The 19,622-nt window shown below is 43.2% G+C and overlaps 2 protein-coding genes across 2 annotated transcripts in view; both read left to right on the top strand.

Moving 5' to 3' along the window:
* igf1rb (insulin-like growth factor 1b receptor) overlaps window positions 1-7,553 on the top strand; it is a 45,267-nt gene extending 37,714 nt beyond the window's left edge. Inside the window, exons 11-21 of the mRNA XM_041938582.1 lie at window positions 692-996; window positions 1,189-1,322; window positions 2,094-2,253; window positions 2,404-2,503; window positions 3,261-3,331; window positions 3,443-3,672; window positions 3,808-3,915; window positions 4,801-4,963; window positions 5,489-5,618; window positions 5,772-5,906; window positions 6,968-7,553. Coding sequence (XP_041794516.1) covers window positions 692-996; window positions 1,189-1,322; window positions 2,094-2,253; window positions 2,404-2,503; window positions 3,261-3,331; window positions 3,443-3,672; window positions 3,808-3,915; window positions 4,801-4,963; window positions 5,489-5,618; window positions 5,772-5,906; window positions 6,968-7,475 — 2,044 coding nt within the window. The 3' untranslated portion in view covers window positions 7,476-7,553. The remainder of the gene's footprint in view (window positions 1-691; window positions 997-1,188; window positions 1,323-2,093; window positions 2,254-2,403; window positions 2,504-3,260; window positions 3,332-3,442; window positions 3,673-3,807; window positions 3,916-4,800; window positions 4,964-5,488; window positions 5,619-5,771; window positions 5,907-6,967) is intronic.
* A 5,948-nt stretch (window positions 7,554-13,501) lies between these two features.
* Window positions 13,502-19,517, top strand: lrrc28 (leucine rich repeat containing 28). The gene is made up of 10 exons (XM_041935397.1): window positions 13,502-13,645; window positions 14,143-14,382; window positions 14,582-14,622; window positions 14,790-14,827; window positions 15,334-15,471; window positions 16,786-16,992; window positions 17,074-17,176; window positions 17,397-17,581; window positions 18,208-18,367; window positions 18,480-19,517. The coding sequence occupies exons 2-10, from the start codon at window positions 14,152-14,154 to the stop codon at window positions 18,547-18,549; spliced, it is 1,173 nt and encodes a 390-aa protein (XP_041791331.1). The 5' UTR covers window positions 13,502-13,645; window positions 14,143-14,151; the 3' UTR covers window positions 18,550-19,517.
* Window positions 19,518-19,622: the final 105 nt, after the last annotated feature.

Below are 19,622 nucleotides of genomic sequence, written 5' to 3'. Positions count from 1 at the left end.
CACACACATGCAGAAAGAAATATAATTAAATAATGAAATCGGTAAAGACCTCAAAAAGTGCAACTTGTACACACATTTAGCTTCAGATGAAACAAAACCTGTTACATATGGCAAACCTGTCTTTTCTACTGAGGTCATCCATTCAACCAAATGTCATGAAATTGAATATGCATGCCTCAGGAACAACTTGGGTGTGGTATATCACATGCTGGCATATAACTGCTTGTGAAAGTTCAGTACCTACATAATTGACTTAGCCGTTCAGTAATTCTGTTTAGAATTTGCCCACCAAGTTTCCTCTCTGCTGCTGCAATTTAGGCCAAATGGAAATGAAAACAACCAAATCAGTCATAGAGTGAAGGTTGAGTGAGGAAGGATTTCCAATAGCTCTGGGCTCAAGATGGAACCCAAAAGGTTGAAACAATACCTCCTTGTGATGGTCAGTGCTTCATCAACTTCTGTATACAAAACATCTTGACTACGTCTCTTTGTTACTGTTACGTTTTCATTTTACTTTGCCCAGTTTCTTCCAGATGTCTCTCCTAGCATTTGTGGTAGGAAAAAGTACTTCTAGCAAATGCTAGTGTTTAGGTTTTTCATTTTTTGGGGGTAGAATTTTGATGTTTCCATACTCATCTAAAAAAATTCTCTCTCCCAACTCTCTCCTCCACCCTCTTCCTCTCACCTCCAGGCCACCAGATCGTCGCCGTAGAGATCTCTTTGGCGTAGCTAACTCCACTCACTCCCGCCGCAACCGGCTGCACACCAACAGCAGCACTGCGCCTCCTCTCCAAGCCGCCGGTAACAGCAGCACCGCAGATGCGGAGCCGGTGGACAGAGAGTTTGAGTTCATGGAGCAATCTGTGACGGAGCGCGAGCTGCAGATCTCTGGCCTGCAGCCGTTCACCGTTTACCGCATCGACATTCACGCCTGCAATCGTCAGGTCCAGCGCTGCAGCGCCGCTGAGTTCGTCTTCTCTAGAACCAAGCCTGCAGGTTAGAGGAGAGCTGATCTGTTTACAAATATAGTACAAGCTAGTTAGCATATTTGACGACCACTGTAGTGTCATTGATCCAGTCTTCCTGTGTGTATTTGTGCCATAAATATTTCTGCTGGATACACGAGGCTGTTGTACATCCAGTCCTCTGTGGTCACCATGGTAACCTAGTCTCCATGTCGTTGTCCAGAAAAGGCTGATGACATACCCGGACCAGTGACCTGGGAGGGTCATGAGGACTGGGTGTTTCTGCGCTGGCCAGAGCCGCATCACCCCAATGGGCTCATCCTCATGTATGAGATCAAGTTTAAACTGGCTTCTGAGGTAAGGCAACATCTGTACATCGACGCGCCGCCTCACTGAGGAGACCTAGGAAGCCAGGAGGTTGATTCAAAAGTCATGTTTATTCAGGATCCTTTGTGACAGTTTATTTATTTATTGCGCTGTCCACATCTGAGTGCAACGCTGGTTGACCTCTCTGTTATTTAGTATGATGAAAATCTATATCCCCCTGATGCATACCCTACATTACTATTGCTTCATGGATGAATTAGTGTGTTGCCTTCTTGTTCGTAGCTTTTCGGAATAGAGAAAGAACCACTGATCTCCAATTGTTGGCCTTAATAAATAACAGCTTTTCATTTTTGTCCTTATTTTTTTGTATGTTTCATTGTGTCCATCTGATGAGCACTTTTTTTTAGTTTTGTTGTTGTGGCCATACGTATTAGTGAGTACATTATAGTGGTCTGACAGATGATAGACTCCTGCAAGCACTGTCCATCAACTCAAAGAAAAATACATGTCACACAGGATAGATTCACCCAGTAAAATGGGAGTGAAGTCTCAGAAATGCAGCCGTACAAACAGAGAAACCGCTCTTTGTTTATTGGCCTTACATGTACGTGTTGATCAATGAACGGACCCAGTAGCCAGACATTTGTAAACCCTATTGTTTGTTAATCATAAGAGAGGCGAGTACAGCTCTGTAAATCCTGTCTTTATGAGACACAGCATGTCTTGGATTCTCTTTTTGATTCAGATTTGTAAGATTCAGTCTCGAACATGCTTTCGTTTCTCTGTGTGTTTGTGTGTCAGACGGAGAAGCACGAATGTGTCTCTGGTCAGATGTATCAGGCCCAGCGTGGTGTTCGGCTGTCCAACCTCAGTCCAGGAAACTACTCCGTGAGAGTGAGAGCCACGTCACTGGCTGGCAACGGCTCCTGGACACACCCCCTGGATCTCTATGTGGCTGAGCGTAAGACACACACACACACACCGCCGTGCATGATCAGACTGCATCAGTCCTCTACTTTGTATCGCTACACCTATTTTCCAACAGCACACAAGTGGAATTAAGTGTAATAATTACGTAACAGTTTATTATAACAAGTGTTTGATCCAACAGGATATGAAAACGTCCTCTACGCTATGATCTTCGTTCCTATCGCCGTCATCCTCTTCATCTGCCTTTTAGCCACAATGCTGGTGGTCCTCAACAGGAAAAGGTGTGTGCTTGTGTGTGCTGTAGTTATGTGTGTGGGGCACAGGACTAAAAAACAAGCATTAGATATCATTTAGCAGGAATCTAAAATAACCTGAGAAACCTAGCCAAGTCAAACCAGCAAACCGGGAAACCAGCAAACCAGGAAACCGTGTTAGGAAAACACACCTGGTGAGGACGGCTGGACATTTTCTTCTCTTAAATGTTTCAAGCAGTTGCTAATGGTCGATGTGCTCACAGTAACATCCGTGTTCAATCACAAACCACTCCAACCAACGCAGAGAGTAAGGCAAAAAGCTTCTTCCAATTATCGTCCATCAAACTAAGTGGCAAATAATAAGTCTTGTTTGTCTTGTTTTTGCAGTTGTGCAATGTCATATTTAGGTCATGTTTGTGTCCAAATATTCACCTTGAAGAAAACTTACGATGACGAACAGAAACATATATTAGATTATATTATAAAGAAATTACTTTATGCGGGAAATGAACAACTCCTGACATGCTGACATAGTTTCCTGTTCCTTTCATTTTGTCTTAAATCAATGTTCTGAATTTTCCAACCCCACCAGCCTTTCAAACAGAAATGTTTCCGTATTGTATTTTGCCAATATTTTCTGGAAGCTTAAACGGTCATATGTGTGTTTGTACACCATGCAGATCCCAAAAGCAGGCATGCATGTGGTGTGAGTGTGAGTGAAGGTATGTGCAAGTGTTTTTGTATGTCTCTAAATACTTTTATTTTTTTTTTTTGCTGTTGTCAGGAACAGTGACCGGCTTGGAAATGGAGTCCTGTACGCCTCAGTCAACCCAGAGTACTTCAGCGCTGCAGAGAGTGAGTGACGTGTGCATGTGAGAAATGTAGCGCACGGTTCGATTGTTGTTGTCAGAATAACTGGAAGCACCAATGCAGGGTCTTTATTAACATCTCACTCTATGTGTGCAGTGTATGTACCAGATGAGTGGGAGGTGGCACGGGAGAAGATCTCCTTGAGTCGTGAGCTCGGCCAGGGGTCCTTCGGCATGGTGTACGAAGGCTTGGCTAAGGGCGTGGTCAAAGATGAACCAGAGACCCGTGTCGCCATTAAGACTGTCAACGAGTCAGCCAGCATGAGGGAGAGGATAGAGTTTCTCAATGAAGCATCTGTCATGAAGGAGTTCAACTGTCACCACGTGGTATGTACGCACACATTAAGATCACACAGGGCAGTACAGGGCTCTGCTCAGTTTGTACACATGCTTCATAAAACAACAAGTCAGCGTGAGTCAGTTCTCATGTCATGGTGATGTGGCGTGCTGTGCTTGATGCAGGTTCGTCTCCTGGGAGTGGTTTCTCAGGGCCAACCCACCCTGGTCATCATGGAGCTGATGACTCGAGGAGACCTGAAGAGCTACTTACGCTCCCTCCGACCTAAAGAGGTACTGGTTGACCTATAACCTGCTCCGGCTCTGTCCCCCGCTCTGTGGACGTGGATAACTGAGTTGGCCTGATTTCACACACAAGTCTGGATTTCACAGTCCTTCAATGCTGACTTCATAGTTACGTCCAGCTGTTGTCTGAGCAACAGGTCCTTAAACTCAAACCTGCAAGTGTGCTGCCGTAGTCACAGTCAGCTGGATCACGACCAAGACATTTTACAGTGAATCTCCATTTATAAACCTTTACTGTTGGTGTAATTATCACAATGTAATTTTCACAATAAAGAGGTAAATACTTATATACGATACACAGCACAACCAAATAAATGGGTGTCCTCAAAAAGAGACATTAACTTACAACGTCCATGACAACTAATTGTATGACAAGTATGGAAACAGTGGAGCAGAATATAGGACAAAACAACAAGAACAACATTAAAAACAGTGCAGAGCACAAACAAAATCAGGCTCATCTCCATCAATCATGCCCCAGTGCATGCTGGGAAGCCTCTCAACATGCCTACCTCATATAACTGCAATCATATGATCAACACTCAGCCAGTCATATGTGTGATGATCATGGTTTCAACTGTCTACTGAAGTTGCCTTTATTTCAGAATAAGAGCAGGCTGTTAGATGAGATAACTGCACAACCCCAATTCCAAGAAAGTTGGACGCTGTGTAAAACAACAACAAAATAGAATGTGACGAAATGCTTATCCTTTTTTGACTAAATTGACAGTTCAAACACAATATATTTAGCTTTTTACCTCATCAACTTCATTGATTTTTTGTAAGTATATGCTTGTTCTGAATGTAATGGCGGAAACACCTTGTTCTTCTGAGGACTTACTCTCTCCCATCTGTCTGTCTGTGTGTCTCCAGCAGCAGTGGTCGAGCCTGTCGCTCCCTCCTCTGAAGAAGATGCTTCAGATGGCCGGGCAGATCGCCGACGGCATGGCTTACCTCAACGCCAACAAGTTTGTCCACAGAGATCTGGCAGCCAGGAACTGCATGGTGGCAGAGGACTTCACTGTAAAGATAGGAGGTAAAGGACCGTAATGAGGTCACAGGTCACGGTCAGATGTGTAACAGAAGGGGGTTGGCCATTAAGTGGAAAGGCCAAATTATCAACTTACTGTACGACCATCAGGGTCATGTCAACATGTTTTCATCCACAGATCAAAAGCTGAACTCTGATGCAAGTAAACATCCTGTCTCCAGATTTATGTTTTATCAGCGAAGAGGGTCTAACCCATATTTCATGTGCAACCTTGTTGAGTGTGAAAAGGTCTAGACTATCATCTAGACAACTGTAACACTGGAAGAGAGTGATCTGTAAGTGATTATGGTTCCTGTAGTAATATGTCTCAGCCTGTAATCTCAGTGAAGAGCGCCCTCCTGTGGAATATGTGAACCCACAAAACACAACAACAAGGAGTCTGAAGACATTTGCACAATAACTTTGGTTCAGCTTTTGAAAACAGAACCATCTTTATCAAATGCTTTGTTTTTCATAAATGTAAAGTCAATGCTTCACTTCCTCTGTGTGTGTGTGCGTGTGTTTGTGTAGACTTTGGCATGACCAGAGACATCTACGAGACAGATTATTACCGCAAAGGTGGTAAGGGTTTGCTCCCCGTCCGCTGGATGTCACCCGAGTCTCTGAAGGACGGAGTCTTCACCACCAACTCTGATGTCTGGTAAGCTGGCACAGACACACACAGACACACACAAACACACACAGACACACACACGATGGCTTAATTTCCTGTGTTTACTGCTTCCAAACAATGTATGATGGTAATGATGGAAGACACACTGACTCCATCCCCTCCCTCTCTCCCTCTGTGTAGGTCGTTCGGGGTTGTGTTATGGGAGATTGCCACTTTGGCAGAACAGCCCTACCAAGGTCTGTCCAATGAGCAGGTGCTACGTTTTGTCATGGAGGGGGGACTGCTGGAGAAACCGCAGAACTGTCCTGACATGCTGTAAGACACCGACACACACACGACCAGCACATTTCACACATGTCTCTTGACACGTCAGTGTCCGCCTGTCTGCCATGTTTTCCTCTATCGTACCAGTTAAATCACAAGTGCCGACTGTTTATTCACACAAACACTGAAGCAGTGCTGCTGCTTCCGTGTTGGGGGGATTGTGATTGCCATACCACACTGCTGATTTCCCTCACGGACAGTCTGTTTGTCACTGTGTGCTCTGATGCGTTTGTTCTTAAAATGAAACAGCCCGAGTATGAACCCACATCAGAAGAGTCGTATGCACGACAGACAAATTTGGCCACTAACCACAACACACGGAGGCAGCGTCAGATGAGAAGATTGATGCAACTCTCATACTCGTAGCCAAACTGTGCTGCTGCGGCCAGCAGCCGCTAGCTTAGCTTAGCAACACTAGCTTTTCCCCGTTTCCAGTCTTTGTGCTGAACTAAGCTACCTGGCTGGCCTCTCATCTAACTCTAAGCAAGCAATAAGTCGATTTCCTAAAATTTAATCTTGCCTGCTGTCCAACAATTAAAAACTAACTGTAGTTAGTAATCTTATGAAACAACCAAGAATTATTCAGATGATCAGCTCGCATTATTATACAAGCACATAAAAATGAAGGATTCAGTCACACATGAAACATAATATTTGGTTCAGATCACAAATCCCACGCTTCGTCACTTTGCGGGAACTGTAGAAACCGAGACCATAACAGATCTGCAAAGCAACACATTTGCTGCATTTGAGGTAACATGCAGGTAGCCATCTTGGTGTGACAGGCTCGTCAGATCCAGGATTGATGGATGGCTGTGGCAGCTGCTGGACCCTGGTGAAAGCAGCATCGGCTCTGTGCTCGATAAACAAGAAGCAGGGGGGTTACACACAGCCGTTTTAGCAACAGAAAGCAAACATTTGGCAAAAGTAAATATTGGCTTGTTAGTAGGAAGGTGCAGTTCCTCTGGATAGAGTCGTTACTGCAGGAGGACATGTTGTTGATGCAGACTGAACACACTTGTGTGTGTGTGTGTGTGTTTGTGTGTGTGTAGGTTCGAGCTGATGCGAATGTGCTGGCAGTACAATCCTAAGATGCGTCCATCCTTTGTGGAGATCATCAGCAGCATAAAGGATGAGCTGGAGCCATCTTTCAGAGAGGTTAGTTTCTTCTACAGCGCCGACAACAAGCCGGCCGACGCGCCACAGCTCCACCTGGACAAGCTGGACAACATGAACGACGTCCCTCTGGACCCCCCTTCTTCCACACAGCCACAGCAAACACCAGTCCCCCAACAGACCCCTCCCTCCCCAAGCTCAGAGGCTCCCCCCGCCCCCTCGCTCGCCCCCAGCTCCCCGTCTTCTCCCTGCACGTCGACCGCCGCCATGGACAAGCAGCCCTCCGGCCAGCAGGCGGCCAATGGGCTGTCGGGGGCGAGCCTCGCCGCGGGGTCAGGGGTCACGGTGCGGCCGTCTTTAGACGAACTGCCGCCGTACGCGCACATGAACGGAGGACGCAAAAACGAACGTGCCATGCCGCTCCCGCAGTCCTCCGCCTGCTGACTGGACAGACACACCCACCAGACTGCAAACCCTGCCACCTGCTGCTCTGCAGAACCTGAGGTCTCAGTGGGTGCGACCTCTTCTTCTCCTTCTTTCTTTCTTTCTTTCTTTTTTTTTTTTTAAATCACAGCAAATCCATGTCCACCAGCTGGGTGTGGCCACTCAGCGAGGAGTAAAGACTCACAGGAAGGTGGAGAAAACTGTCACTTAGTCCATGTTCTGCTGTACCTCCACACACTTTTTCATATTATTCTAGTTTTGGTTTCTACCAGCAGGCTGTCAGACGTGACACTGCCCTTGCTGCTGAGTGGGAAGACCAAAAATGGAAAAAAAATCAGAAAGAAAAAAAAATAATTTGGGGGCGATCTCTCTCCTTATGGCTGAACTTATTTTATAAATTGTTGTTTGTTACTTTTTTATATGTATTTCCAAATGGGAAAACAAAATGTGTAGGCCTTTATAAATGACCGGCGCTTTGGTCGCTTTTGGGCGGGCATTATGGTGAACTGTTAAGCATATCTAATGAAAAAGTACTTCAGAGAGGTCAGGCTCTCCGCCGTTCGTACAGTAGTCTCGTTGCTCCGCAGGCTGGGTGTCAGCGTAATGCCGGGTCAACAGCCAATCCGCTGAAGCAAACAACCAGAGGGAGAAAAGTCAATTCTGCCAAATTTGTTTGCCAAAACTGTACTTTTTGACAAATTCTCTCTTCTGCAGTCTTGCCCTGTAATTCTCCAAGCAAGCAACAAAAAAAAAAGCACTTTGATCTGCTACCACATCGTTCTTAAAATCTGTGATCAAAGGGATATTAACTTCCCTCTCCAGTCCTTCACTGCTCCGCTGTTTCTGTTTGATACCTGCGGCCTCTGTGCTCTGTCAAATTGAAGTTGTGGACCTTGGCTACATGCGTTTGTCTGAAATTGAGCCACATCCTCTCACAAAGTGCTGTTCCGTGTCGGTTTAAACACCAAAACCAGTCAATAAAGAAGCAAAAAAAAAAAAAAATCCTCGAAGCAAGGACTGCGGAGGGAAGAGCATAAAGAGGAAGACAAATATGAACACTATCTCTGTGGCGTCTCTCAGTCGGGGTGTGCTCCGAGTTCAGAGGCGTCCTCGTTGTTGTATACAGACAGGTATTTTTTTAGACTAGTCGTTAGTCTCCAACATTTACAACATCTCTACGTGGGCAGAGCATTTATGTATGCACCAGTTGTTTGTGTCACTTTTCTAACTTTTATACGGTTGGAGACATTCGTCATGTACAGAAAGAAGCTGCTATTCCTTATTTCTCTTGTGGTTGTAATATAGTTAATATCTATATATAAAAAGAGAAAAAACTCCTTCAGGTTGGATCTGCGAACGTTTCCACTACAGTCCATTTTTTTTAATGCTTGTAATTGTGTGAAGTGTATCTGAGCTGGTTTCGTTTCTGTGTTTGCGTAAAGGTACGACAATTTGCCTTGTGTTGTGAAACACCGGTGACTTCCCCTCCCATCTGACTACAGGACAGCGATGGTACCAATAACCGTCGATGTTCTCGTGTTCTCTCAGGACGCCTCCACCTCTGTCCTCGAGGGTATGTACTCATACTCGCGCTGCCTTCGAGTGGAGCTCGTGAGCTTGCCGTTACCACATGGGAAGTCTTGCACTCTTGAAGGCTAAAATTACAATATATGAACTCACAATCCACCAAAAAACTCACTTCAATGGCCTCCTTCTAAAAGCATCAGCAAACACATCACAACTCATGAACGCTTTGAAAATTTCCACTTCCGAGGTCGCGAATACCGCAAGACTGTGGCGTTCTTATGGACTCTTCTCGTGAACGCCGTAAACACGAACCCCGTCTGAAGGCAGCGTCAGAGGTCAAAGGTCAGGCGTCCCTGCTGAGTCCCAACTAAATCTCAGGTCAAAAAGAAAAGTGAAATCCTTTTCTACTTTCCTTTATTTTGTTTCTTCTTCTTCATTTGTGGTGTCATATCTTGAGACATACAGCCTGGTGTGTGCGTGAATGTGTGCGTGCGTGCGTGCGTGTGTGTGTGTGTGAACCTCTGTTTGATTCTCTGTCCCTCTGACTTTGTTATTTCATTTTCTTTGATCATTAGACAGGAGCAGTGTTTCTAACAGTCTGAAACCAGAGCGGGGTTCTCCAGTCTTGGATGGGGCTTTGCACTTCCTGTATGGAGCCCCAATACTGACAAAATGTGTCCAAAGGTTAATAGACAGGTCAAAATGTAATTGAATACATCAATAAATAATAGTCAGTTAGTGAATTAAGTTGGAGCGTAAAGATACTTTTCCTTATACTTCCAGTCAGTTGTGTAAAGACAAAAAGCGTTTTTTTCCTTTGCTCCGATCATTTAATGATTGTTAATCCTTTTTTTGGGGGGTGTGGGGGCTGCTCACATGAAGTCATTAAATGTTTGCCATTGTTTCCACTGCAGACAGGAGATGTGCTCTTCAGGGTGAACATGAAAGCCTGGTGTCTGAGCTTCCAAGTGCTGTTAGCCTGCTAATGTTGTTAGCATAGTTTTAATTCTGTATTATTTGTTGATGAATCCACTTCTATTTCTGACTTGTCTGATAACCTTTTCATGAATATTGCCAGGTTCAGGTTTCCATGTGTTTTTGCTGTGTAATGACACTGGGTTCAAGGTACAAAGCGAATGCAAAAATAGAATTTATTTAATGCAGCAGCAGAGTTTTCACGTCTTATTTTCCTGAAGGCAAAGTGCAAAAACCTGTCTGTAGGATAATTTCACTTTCAGCTGATCAACTTCTCTCTTGAATCAAGGGTGGTTTTGTGTATGCTGCTGGAGTAACCCACATTGTTCATCTTTTTCCAACATATTAACATGTTTGTAGATTATTGCTGAAGTTAAATTGGGTTGAGAAATCAGTGGAATTATCCTACAGCACTGAGAGTGCTGGTTTTCTTTTTTAACACTCACGACCGAGGACGACACTAAAAGGATTCATAAGAGGCTCTTCTCTTCTTCCAAACGTGTTCTTTTATTAAAATACTAAATCTAAATCGGGGACTAACCGTTAACTGGAGATCCCAGTGCTGAACAGCCGAGTGTCGAACCGACTGCTTCAGGTTCAAGGAAGAAACGCATCACGCTGAGATATGAAGACGAGTACGATCAGAGAGGACAGCTGGGGTAGATATTTCAATAGATGTATCCATTCCCAGCCCAGATGTTCCTTGGTTATTTATGTTCTTTTTTTTATCAAGTGTAAATCACTGTACAAATTCCCCACAAGTCTTTTTTTTCCTTCTGATATTTTGATGTTCTTTTGCCCTTCTTAGGGGAAGGTTTTGTTTTCTCTTCAATCATCCATCTACCTCACATTTTCTTTTCTTTTCGATCTATTTACATGTACAGAAAAAGAAAACATCTCATCTCAGTTGTCCGGCTGTTGCGACGACCTTACTGAGTGCTGTTAATATGGTCAAATTCAAACCACAAACCAAACCATCCTGGAGGGGTGAGGAGGGCTCCACAGTAGCTTGATGAGTGATGGAAACCAGGTTAATGCTGGCAAACACTTCTCTCTATCCTGCAGATGATAGCACATTATTCAGGCTCCCCCAGCCTACAGCCTGATGTCCAGCCCCCGTTTGTGCCTCTCATGTATCCACATTACATTCCAGTCACATCACTATGCATCTTTTTTTCCTCTTTTTTTTAACATCAAGGTCCTTTAACAACACTGACTGCTGTTCTGAAGCCTCCTCTAACCACCAGCAAAAAAATATTTTTAACCCATTTACCCAAATTGGGACTATGTTTTCCTGTCCAGGCAGATGGAAATGACATCCCCTTGCCTGTTGTGTACATCACAAGGGAAGTAGTAATGCTCTATTCTATTTGGAAACATAAAGTAACACAATAGAACATATATGTAGACAAAAGTAGCTGATTATAAAACATAATTTTGGGTCACAAAATTGCCTGTAGACACATTTTGATGTGTGGATAGACGAGACCTTGAGGATTTAGAAATGCCTCCAGAGCAGCGTTCAGTGTTGGTAAAGTTGTTGTTCACGTGCTTAGCTCTGGGAATATAATGGTGATACATGAGAGACACAAACTGGGACTGCCAGAAGGGTCAACTGGGAAAGAAACTCTTACTCTTACATTGTCTTTGGATCATTATTAGAGGTGCCAGGCGGTCTCTAAGCAGGAAGTGAGTTACTGACTGAAACGTTTTGTCTTTTTTTCTGCTTTCGGCATGTGTCTGAAAAACACGCCGTTACTATATCTTCTTTAAACATTGTGACGCAGAAGGGATGGAATTAGAGGCAGAGGACTGCAAGTTGACCGCTTTTTAATGTTTTCATTGTGACCCTTCAGTCCTTTACGACATACAGTCCATGCGCAAGGTACAGAGGGGCATTATGGGACATTGTGTCAGCCGTTTTTGGCTGTTTAAATAAAGTATGGATTTTTTTCTGGGGATCTGTGCGTCTGGTTTGGCACAATCTGCACTGGTTGACTTTAAACACATCACACATTTATGGCATTTTGTAAATACTTACTGCTTCTAGTTTTTGGTACAATGAAAATGATAAGAAGGCGTATGAGGAAGTCAATCATAGGTAGACAGCATATGGTGTCATGGAAGGTGTTTGTGACCTTAGAGCTGACCAGTGATCTGCACTGGCTCCTGTGGTAACACCTCTGGTAACAGTGGAGCTCATTAATGACGCTCCATATGTGACTTCCTCTTCGTGTGGTGGTTGACAGAATGCCGTTCAGGTCGTTACTGCCATTACAGGACTTTGACATTGTTCCTTTTGCCTAGACTTATTGCCATGGTGATCATAATCCCAGTAAAAAACATCCTTATCTTTCTTCCTTTTTTTTTTTTGTGAATCTTCTTCCTCCCCTAACAAGGCAGGTTTGTAGTTTCGGGCCGGGAGTGTCAGTGATTGGATTCTGGTTATGAGTCGGACCACAGCTGCCTGATCAGCGTGGCGGTCCAGTGTCAGCTTACGCTGACGTGATGAGATCAGGATGGTCTTTCAGTGTTTGTGGTCTGATTTTTGCCTCACTCTTACCACTGGAACACCTCACAGAGCGAACATGAATCTTTTTTTTTTCCCTTTTGTCACATTGATGGCCAATTCGTTATCAAGATTTTGATGTGTGTAAATTATTCATAGCCTTCCAACTCTTGCGTTTCTATTGAAATGATCTGTTAGAATGAGGTTTCATTTTTCTTTTGTACATGCTGTTGTAAGAATTTTTCCCGTCACCGATATATTCTGAGTACTGGGAAAAAATATTGGCTGAAGGAAAAGAGAATGTCTGTTTCTCTGATTCTTTTTTTCTACACAAGATTTAAGATGAATAAAAATGTATGCAAACTTTTTCACTGCTTGTCTTTGTTTGGAAGTGTGTATCATGTGTGCTCCAACTGCCACAGTGGTGCTGCCACATAATAAACAATGCTAGTGAAGGGTCTCACATTTTGCCTGATTCATCCAGCGTTTCTCATCCAAAAAGTGCTTACTTTTTCTAAATTGTTTAATGGTGGAGCAGGTACAACAAGACAATTTTTTTAATATTTCACTCCTCAGTTGAGAGCGCTGGGTCTGTGGCACAAGGATTGTCTCAGACTCTATCATTAGCAGCACAGTACAGTAGCCGTACAGCTAGAATAAAACTGAATCCACAACAGATTGGAGTGATGATGGAGGACTGGTCTTGGCTACACTACAGTGGGATAAATGCAGTTTTACTCCACTGTGGCTGCAGTTAAGAAAATAAGATATTTCAATCTGAAGTGTAGTGGAGTAGAAGTAGGATATACTAAAGTTCAGTTACCTCAAAGTTTCACGTCTAGTACTTCACTACTTGAGTAAGTACAACTTTAAACAATGCTTGAAGGATGTCATTTCTCATGCAGTTTAACGATGTACCAGCAGGTGGCAGCAGCAATATACCAGCAGCGTCCTGTCTGCAGTAAATTCAGAAGGAGAAGAAGATTAGCGTGACCGTTGACCTGATACAGTGACGTCTTACGTTGTTTACGGTAGATAACTCTCAGTTCAACAACGAAGCGTTAGCTAGTGTGCTTTCACAAACGCAAATTTTGCACGTAGAGGGCCATGACCATATGTGAGACATAATTTTAGAATAAAATGATGAGGCACAGTTAAGGTAAATAACGGTTTTTTGAGCGGCCTATTATCGATAGTGATGTGCTAATAACAGCCACTTAGCTAGCATGCTAATGATGCTAAGACTGACAGGCGAGCGTAATGTCAGCTAGACAAGTGAACTGAAGTAGCGTTAAGTTATCGCTAACATAAAGCAAGCCACAGGCTACAGTGTCTTTCTGCATTATGTCGTGTCTCTAACACAGTAGCTGCTCCGCGTCGTCAGTGTCAAACGTGCCGGATAACTTAACCTACTATTAATTGCGGTAATTTAGCCACGAGTGGCCTGTCAAAGCAGCCGTTGCCTCCTACAGAAACATAGTCTGTCTCAAACTTTAAATGAACTAACATGCATCGGCTGTATGTAAAGCCTGTGCACCTTTAACTAGAGTCATATATGTTGCAGAGGCATAAAACTTACCTTTGGTTCTATTGATCCTAACAGTCAAACAAACAGTGGTGTTTCTCAATATCTCTGTTCTCGTGTTATTCTATCAGGTAACAGTAATGCCAGAGAAGAAGGTGCCACTGCCAAGTCTCCTTCACCGGGGAGGAGAGGTTTCCTCAGAAATGGCAACTGAACTCTATGAGACTATTTTCATGGCCAAGCAGGAGCGCCATAAAAGCCTGTTTCTTAACTACAGAAACCTGAACCATTTCCCCGTAGAGCTGCTGAAGGACGAAGGCCTGCAGTTTCTGGAAAGACTGTACATGAAGAGGAATTCACTCACTACACTGGTATTTACGGTGATTTTGCGGTGTCAGACATCACCGATAGACTTGATGCAAACATAAATACCTGACAGAACATGGGTCAACACACTTATACACATTTTAGGTCTGTCCGTTCCACAAAAGAGAACAGTGAGCAGGGAAATTTCACAAGTTTACTCCCAGTGAGATTTACTCATTATTTCTGTTTCTCTCTCTGTCTCAGCCTGATAATCTTGCTCAGAAGCTCCCAAATCTAATTGAACTGTGAGTATTCAGCTAATTTTAGTTTTTTTGTACCACTAATCCTACGGCTTGCCACATTCAGACAGACTCCAGGACTTCACTGACATGAAAATAAAAGGCTTCACACTGTTTCATTTGTCAATGAATTGTTGAGTGAATTTGTTTTTGTTTTTTTTTTTCCTTTTAAGGTATTTGCACTCAAACAACATAGTCATTATTCCTGAAGGTAGGTCCTGCTTTATGTAATAACAATGTGCCAGTGTCTACAGTGATTTCTTTCTATCACTTAGCTTTCATTTAACAGCATTCAAATCCATTGCTGCCCAACTTTGAGAAAGTCTTTGTGGTCCAAGTCATTGTCATCAAATGCCTGTGCATGATTGTTCCACTTGACAAATGCTTTTAGTTCATTAGTAAAACACAGATCCAAAGTGATTCAACAATATTAAATGTGACAAGGAGCAGCTGATCCTGTTGAGATTGAACAAGGGAGTGTTCATGTTAAAGAAAAAACATTAAATGACACTAAACAAGCAAACCAACAGCCACAATGAAATTAGAGATGAGATCACACATAACACACAATTTAATAATACTGACATGACTTAATATGGTATACATGGGACCTTAGTAAGACCTGCAGTAAAGCAGAAAGCAAAAGAATTGAAACCAGAAAAATGTGGAGATGAAGTCCCTCTGAAGGTTATTTTTTGACTCTGGTTTGATCCCAAGCTATTGGAAATCTGGCCCGACTGCAGTCACTGGACCTGAGCAATAACGCCCTCCAGCTCCTCTGTCCGGAGATTGGCCGACTGCGGTCTCTACGGCACTTGAGACTGTCCAATAACCAGCTGAAATGCCTTCCTCCAGGTAAAACACAGCCACCGTCTGGCTTGTTATTTTACACAGAGCTCTTTGGGTTTATTTTATCACTCAAGCTTTTAAGAAATAGCTGAACAGTTGAAATGAAGTAATGGTTCTTTGGGACCTCTGTAATAAAGCATCAGAGCCATCATGAATGTGTTGAGATGAAGCCATTTAAGGTGTTTAGAGTCAGGTAAAGTGCATATAGTAGAGGGTAAAGATAAAACGAAATATATACATTTAAACATATTTATACTGTGAGTTTCTGTATCCAGGAAATGTGTCTGTGCCCCACGCAGCTCACCTGCACCAGTCTCATTTTATAATTCATTTAAAGGATGAAATTTAATTAACAATTTATATCCAATTACATTTCCCACAGTCAGGTGTGAAGTCGAGTTGAGTTGTGAGTATTATGTTTGCCAGCAGAGGGCGACAGAGTTACTCAACTGAACTGGCAACAAAGAGACAGAAAACAGCTTCTCTGTGTTGTAGAACAGCACTGACAGGGTTATTTCCTGTGTGTTATCGAGACAGTCGGGAAAACTCAGTATTATACAGTATCCAAAGATAAAATCCAGGTTTTTGTCTACTTTCATATTATTCTGGAGGATTAATAAACACAGCTATTGTTTAATTTACCATTTTCATAAGGTTTTTTTAACCTTGTAAATGATTAAGAAACATTGCTGTTAATTGTGGAAAACAAAAATGTAAGCTGTTTGTATGTTTGTCTAGCCACAGGCGACTCATGGCAGGTTTAACACACAGATCTGTTTGCCTTCTTCAGATCTTTTGAGTTTTCTTATTCTTTGTCGTGGTTCTCGATGTCCCAGGAAAGTTTCATTGCCATTTCAAGCGCAGCTTAGAAATGTGCATTTGTAATTTTGTGACAAAAGGTCAAAGGTGTTATCACACCAACAGTCTGTCTGCATTTATTCCTTTGGAAATAGTGACTGAATCCTCTCACTTGCTGTAAGTTAGTGACCACAGAAAACATTAGAAAAGGTGAATGTGATACTGAGAGGCTCACAGTTCCCAGCATAAATATCCAAGTGTTCTTTCTTGTTTCTGGACTGTTAGGAAATGTTAGATAACATGAAAAATAATGCTGCTGTTAGTCTGCAGTTAAAATAAAGGATTTAGTCAACCAACACTGAAGTTCCAAACAATCCCAGTACAAAAGCGTCTGCTGAGTTAGATTTTGTGCCGTTTTTAATGTGAGATCTTTTTTGTCGATTAGTTTTTGAAATGTTAAAGATCTGATCTGCACAGACTGTTTCAGCCTCTCTCTCATGTCTGTCTGTGTGACGCCTTCAGAGATCGGCGATCTGCAGGAACTGGAGTCTCTGGACGTGTCGATGAACCAGCTGACGTCTCTTCCAGATCAGCTGCACCGCTGCATTTCCCTGCAAAATCTGACAGCGGACCAAAACCTATTGAGCCACGTTCCCCGACAACTCTGCTGTCTCCACCGCCTCAACCAGCTCTCCATGGCCGCCAACCGGCTGACCTTCCTACCACTCGGTCAGTATACCCCCTTTGTGTTGCCATAGCGATGTAGATATTATTAGCTAGGTGGTGTTAACGTCTGTGTGTGTGTTTCAGATCTGGGCAGATCACGGGAGCTGCAGTTTGTGTTTGTGGACAACAACGTGGACCTAAAAGGCCTTCCCTCCTACTTGTATAACAAGGTCATCGGCTGCAGCGAGTAATGCAGCTCACCAGACAGATCACTTTCAAACAGTTTAGGACAGCTGAAGTTGTACTCATTTCATTTGACTTGGATCAGTTCACCTCCATTCGATACAGAGTAGTATGAAGTAGTTTAACCATACGAAACTGCAGAAGGAGTGGAGTTACATAACGTTCTGTATGAGATTAAGAAAATACATCGAGGAACTGTATCTGCGTGTGTTGCTCTGGTACAGGTGCGGTGTGTCAGCCCAGGTGTTGGAGAGCGACCTGGGTAAGGTGGCGGGTGAGGCGCTGAGTGAGGCTCTGGTCGGGCTTCCGGCTGAAGTGAACGTGGTGGGCTCAGAGACGGATAACGTGGTTCCACTGGAGGAGCTCGCCATGAGAACCCTGCACCGCATGTACCACCACCGGCCAGCAGGTGAGCACTTCACTTAGACATATACTACACTTAACTTTCTTATGTTTTGTTTTTTATTTGTTTATGATAGGGGTTGATCGATAGTGGATTATTAAAGGCTGTTATAAACAACCGTTTGGAGCAGAAAAAGCCAATAGCAGATTAATCAACCAATTTTATTAGAAACTGAGTAACTGTTGAACTGAACCTCTATGTCACAGTAATAAGTGCTGTGCTTGCACTTACGGCCAAATTCTTACGACCAGTAGATTCAGTAGATTATCTAATTTATCTCAGTTTTTTGAGAGAATTGGGCATCATTTCATTAACCGTGTATATATACATATATATGTGTGTGTGTGTGTGTGTGTGTGTGTGTGTGTGTGTGTGTGTGTGTGTGTGTGTGTATGTGTATATATGTATATATGTATGTGTGTGTGTATATATGTATATGTGTGTGTGTGTGTATATATATATACACACACACGTATATATGTATGTATGTATATATATGTGTGTGTGTGTATATATGTATATGTGTGTGTATATATATATATGTGTATATATATATATAATATTTTGTTTCTTAATTTAGTTTAGGAATTACAAAATGGAATAAAACTGACTCATCATTCTCTTGTTTTTAGACTTCAGCTTGCTGCCTCCCATCAGCCTCCCAAAGAGCCTGCTGGACCTGCTGCAGTTCCCCCTTGGACACTGCCACCGCTGCAGTCAAGCCATGTTCACCATCATCTACCCCAAACTCTTCCCCCTCCGTGACACCGCACTGGCAGGAGTGCACCGCAGGTCAGAACAAACACACCTCCATCCCCTCCAGGACTGCCTACAGAGCTAGTGCTGAGTTGTGTCAACTAGATGGCAGCTTAACATGCTTTCTCCTCACTTCTTTCCTCTGAAGGACGACTGTGAGTTTCGTGGCCTATTGCTGCTCCAGTCACTGCCTGCGGACCTTTGACCTCCAGGGATGATGTTTTCTTCGTCCCTGTACGCATTTGCTCAGGAGCTGTTGAGTGGTTTCCAGAAGGTGACAGAGGACGGCTTCTAGTCTGCGTGGATCTTGAAGGTCGGAGTGCACCAGCTCTGTGCTTGACTGACAATACTAAGAGCCACAGCGTGGATGTTTGGTGGCTCCAGTGATGGACAGAAAGCTCGTTCAGCAGCGTTTAGCAGTCAAAGACTCAAACCTACGTGATGTTCCTGAGTCTGATCAGCTGGGAAGATTGTATTCCTCTGTGTGTGGTGGGGATCAAAATGATAATGCTTTGTGTTAACAGTGCACATATGTCCTCATGCAGCTAGCTCTGTCTAGAAACTAACAGTATTAGACCTGAAGAAACTACTCACAAATGGGCACTTTTTAAGAACAAGCACTGTTTGGTTTTTTGTGGCATCAGTCATTTCTCACACAGACGTTCATTGCAGCAGACTCCTCCTGTTGATTGTGGAGTCATATTTGAGGTATTAACATTTGTAGTGCAGTTTGTTTTACTGATTACTGAAGAAAATGTGGAGGGTTGTAATTTAAAGACGTGTGTGACGTGTGTTATTTTCAGCAGCAGGTGAAGGAGAAGCTGCCACATTAACTCTTCAACAGTTGCCATGTGTCTTTGAACAAAGACACTCGAGTCAAATGTAAGTTCATATAATGAATGTTTTTATCATCACATCAACTTAAAATGGGCTGAAACCCAAATTGATCAAATTGTTGCAACAACTGCACACCTGCAACACCACCAACACCTGCAGACTCAGTGTGAAGTCAAAGGCTTATGTCATCGTCTGTAGGAAGTCAGGTTTGCACACCTCGGAGGCACTGTGTGATTCTGTTGTCGAGTTGACAGTTCAGTGTTAATGTTCATTACTTCGTTGTGCAATTCTAATTTATCGTTTGTTTTGACTGTGTTGCGTTTGGCAGTAAATGTTGACTGATGTTTGACTCTCAGTGATTGTGTGTCTTTTTTTCCCATTGAAGACAGTCAGAGTGGGCGTGTGTGCCTGTAAAACAACGCAGGACTGTTTTGAGATGGTGACATAAATGCTT

The sequence above is a fragment of the Chelmon rostratus genome, chromosome 1 (genome assembly GCF_017976325.1).
Source record: "Chelmon rostratus isolate fCheRos1 chromosome 1, fCheRos1.pri, whole genome shotgun sequence".
In the NCBI taxonomy this organism is placed as follows: Eukaryota; Metazoa; Chordata; class Actinopteri; order Chaetodontiformes; family Chaetodontidae; genus Chelmon; species Chelmon rostratus.
The sequence above is the reverse complement of the archived record's forward strand: the minus strand, read 5'-3'. Positions and strand labels throughout refer to the sequence as shown.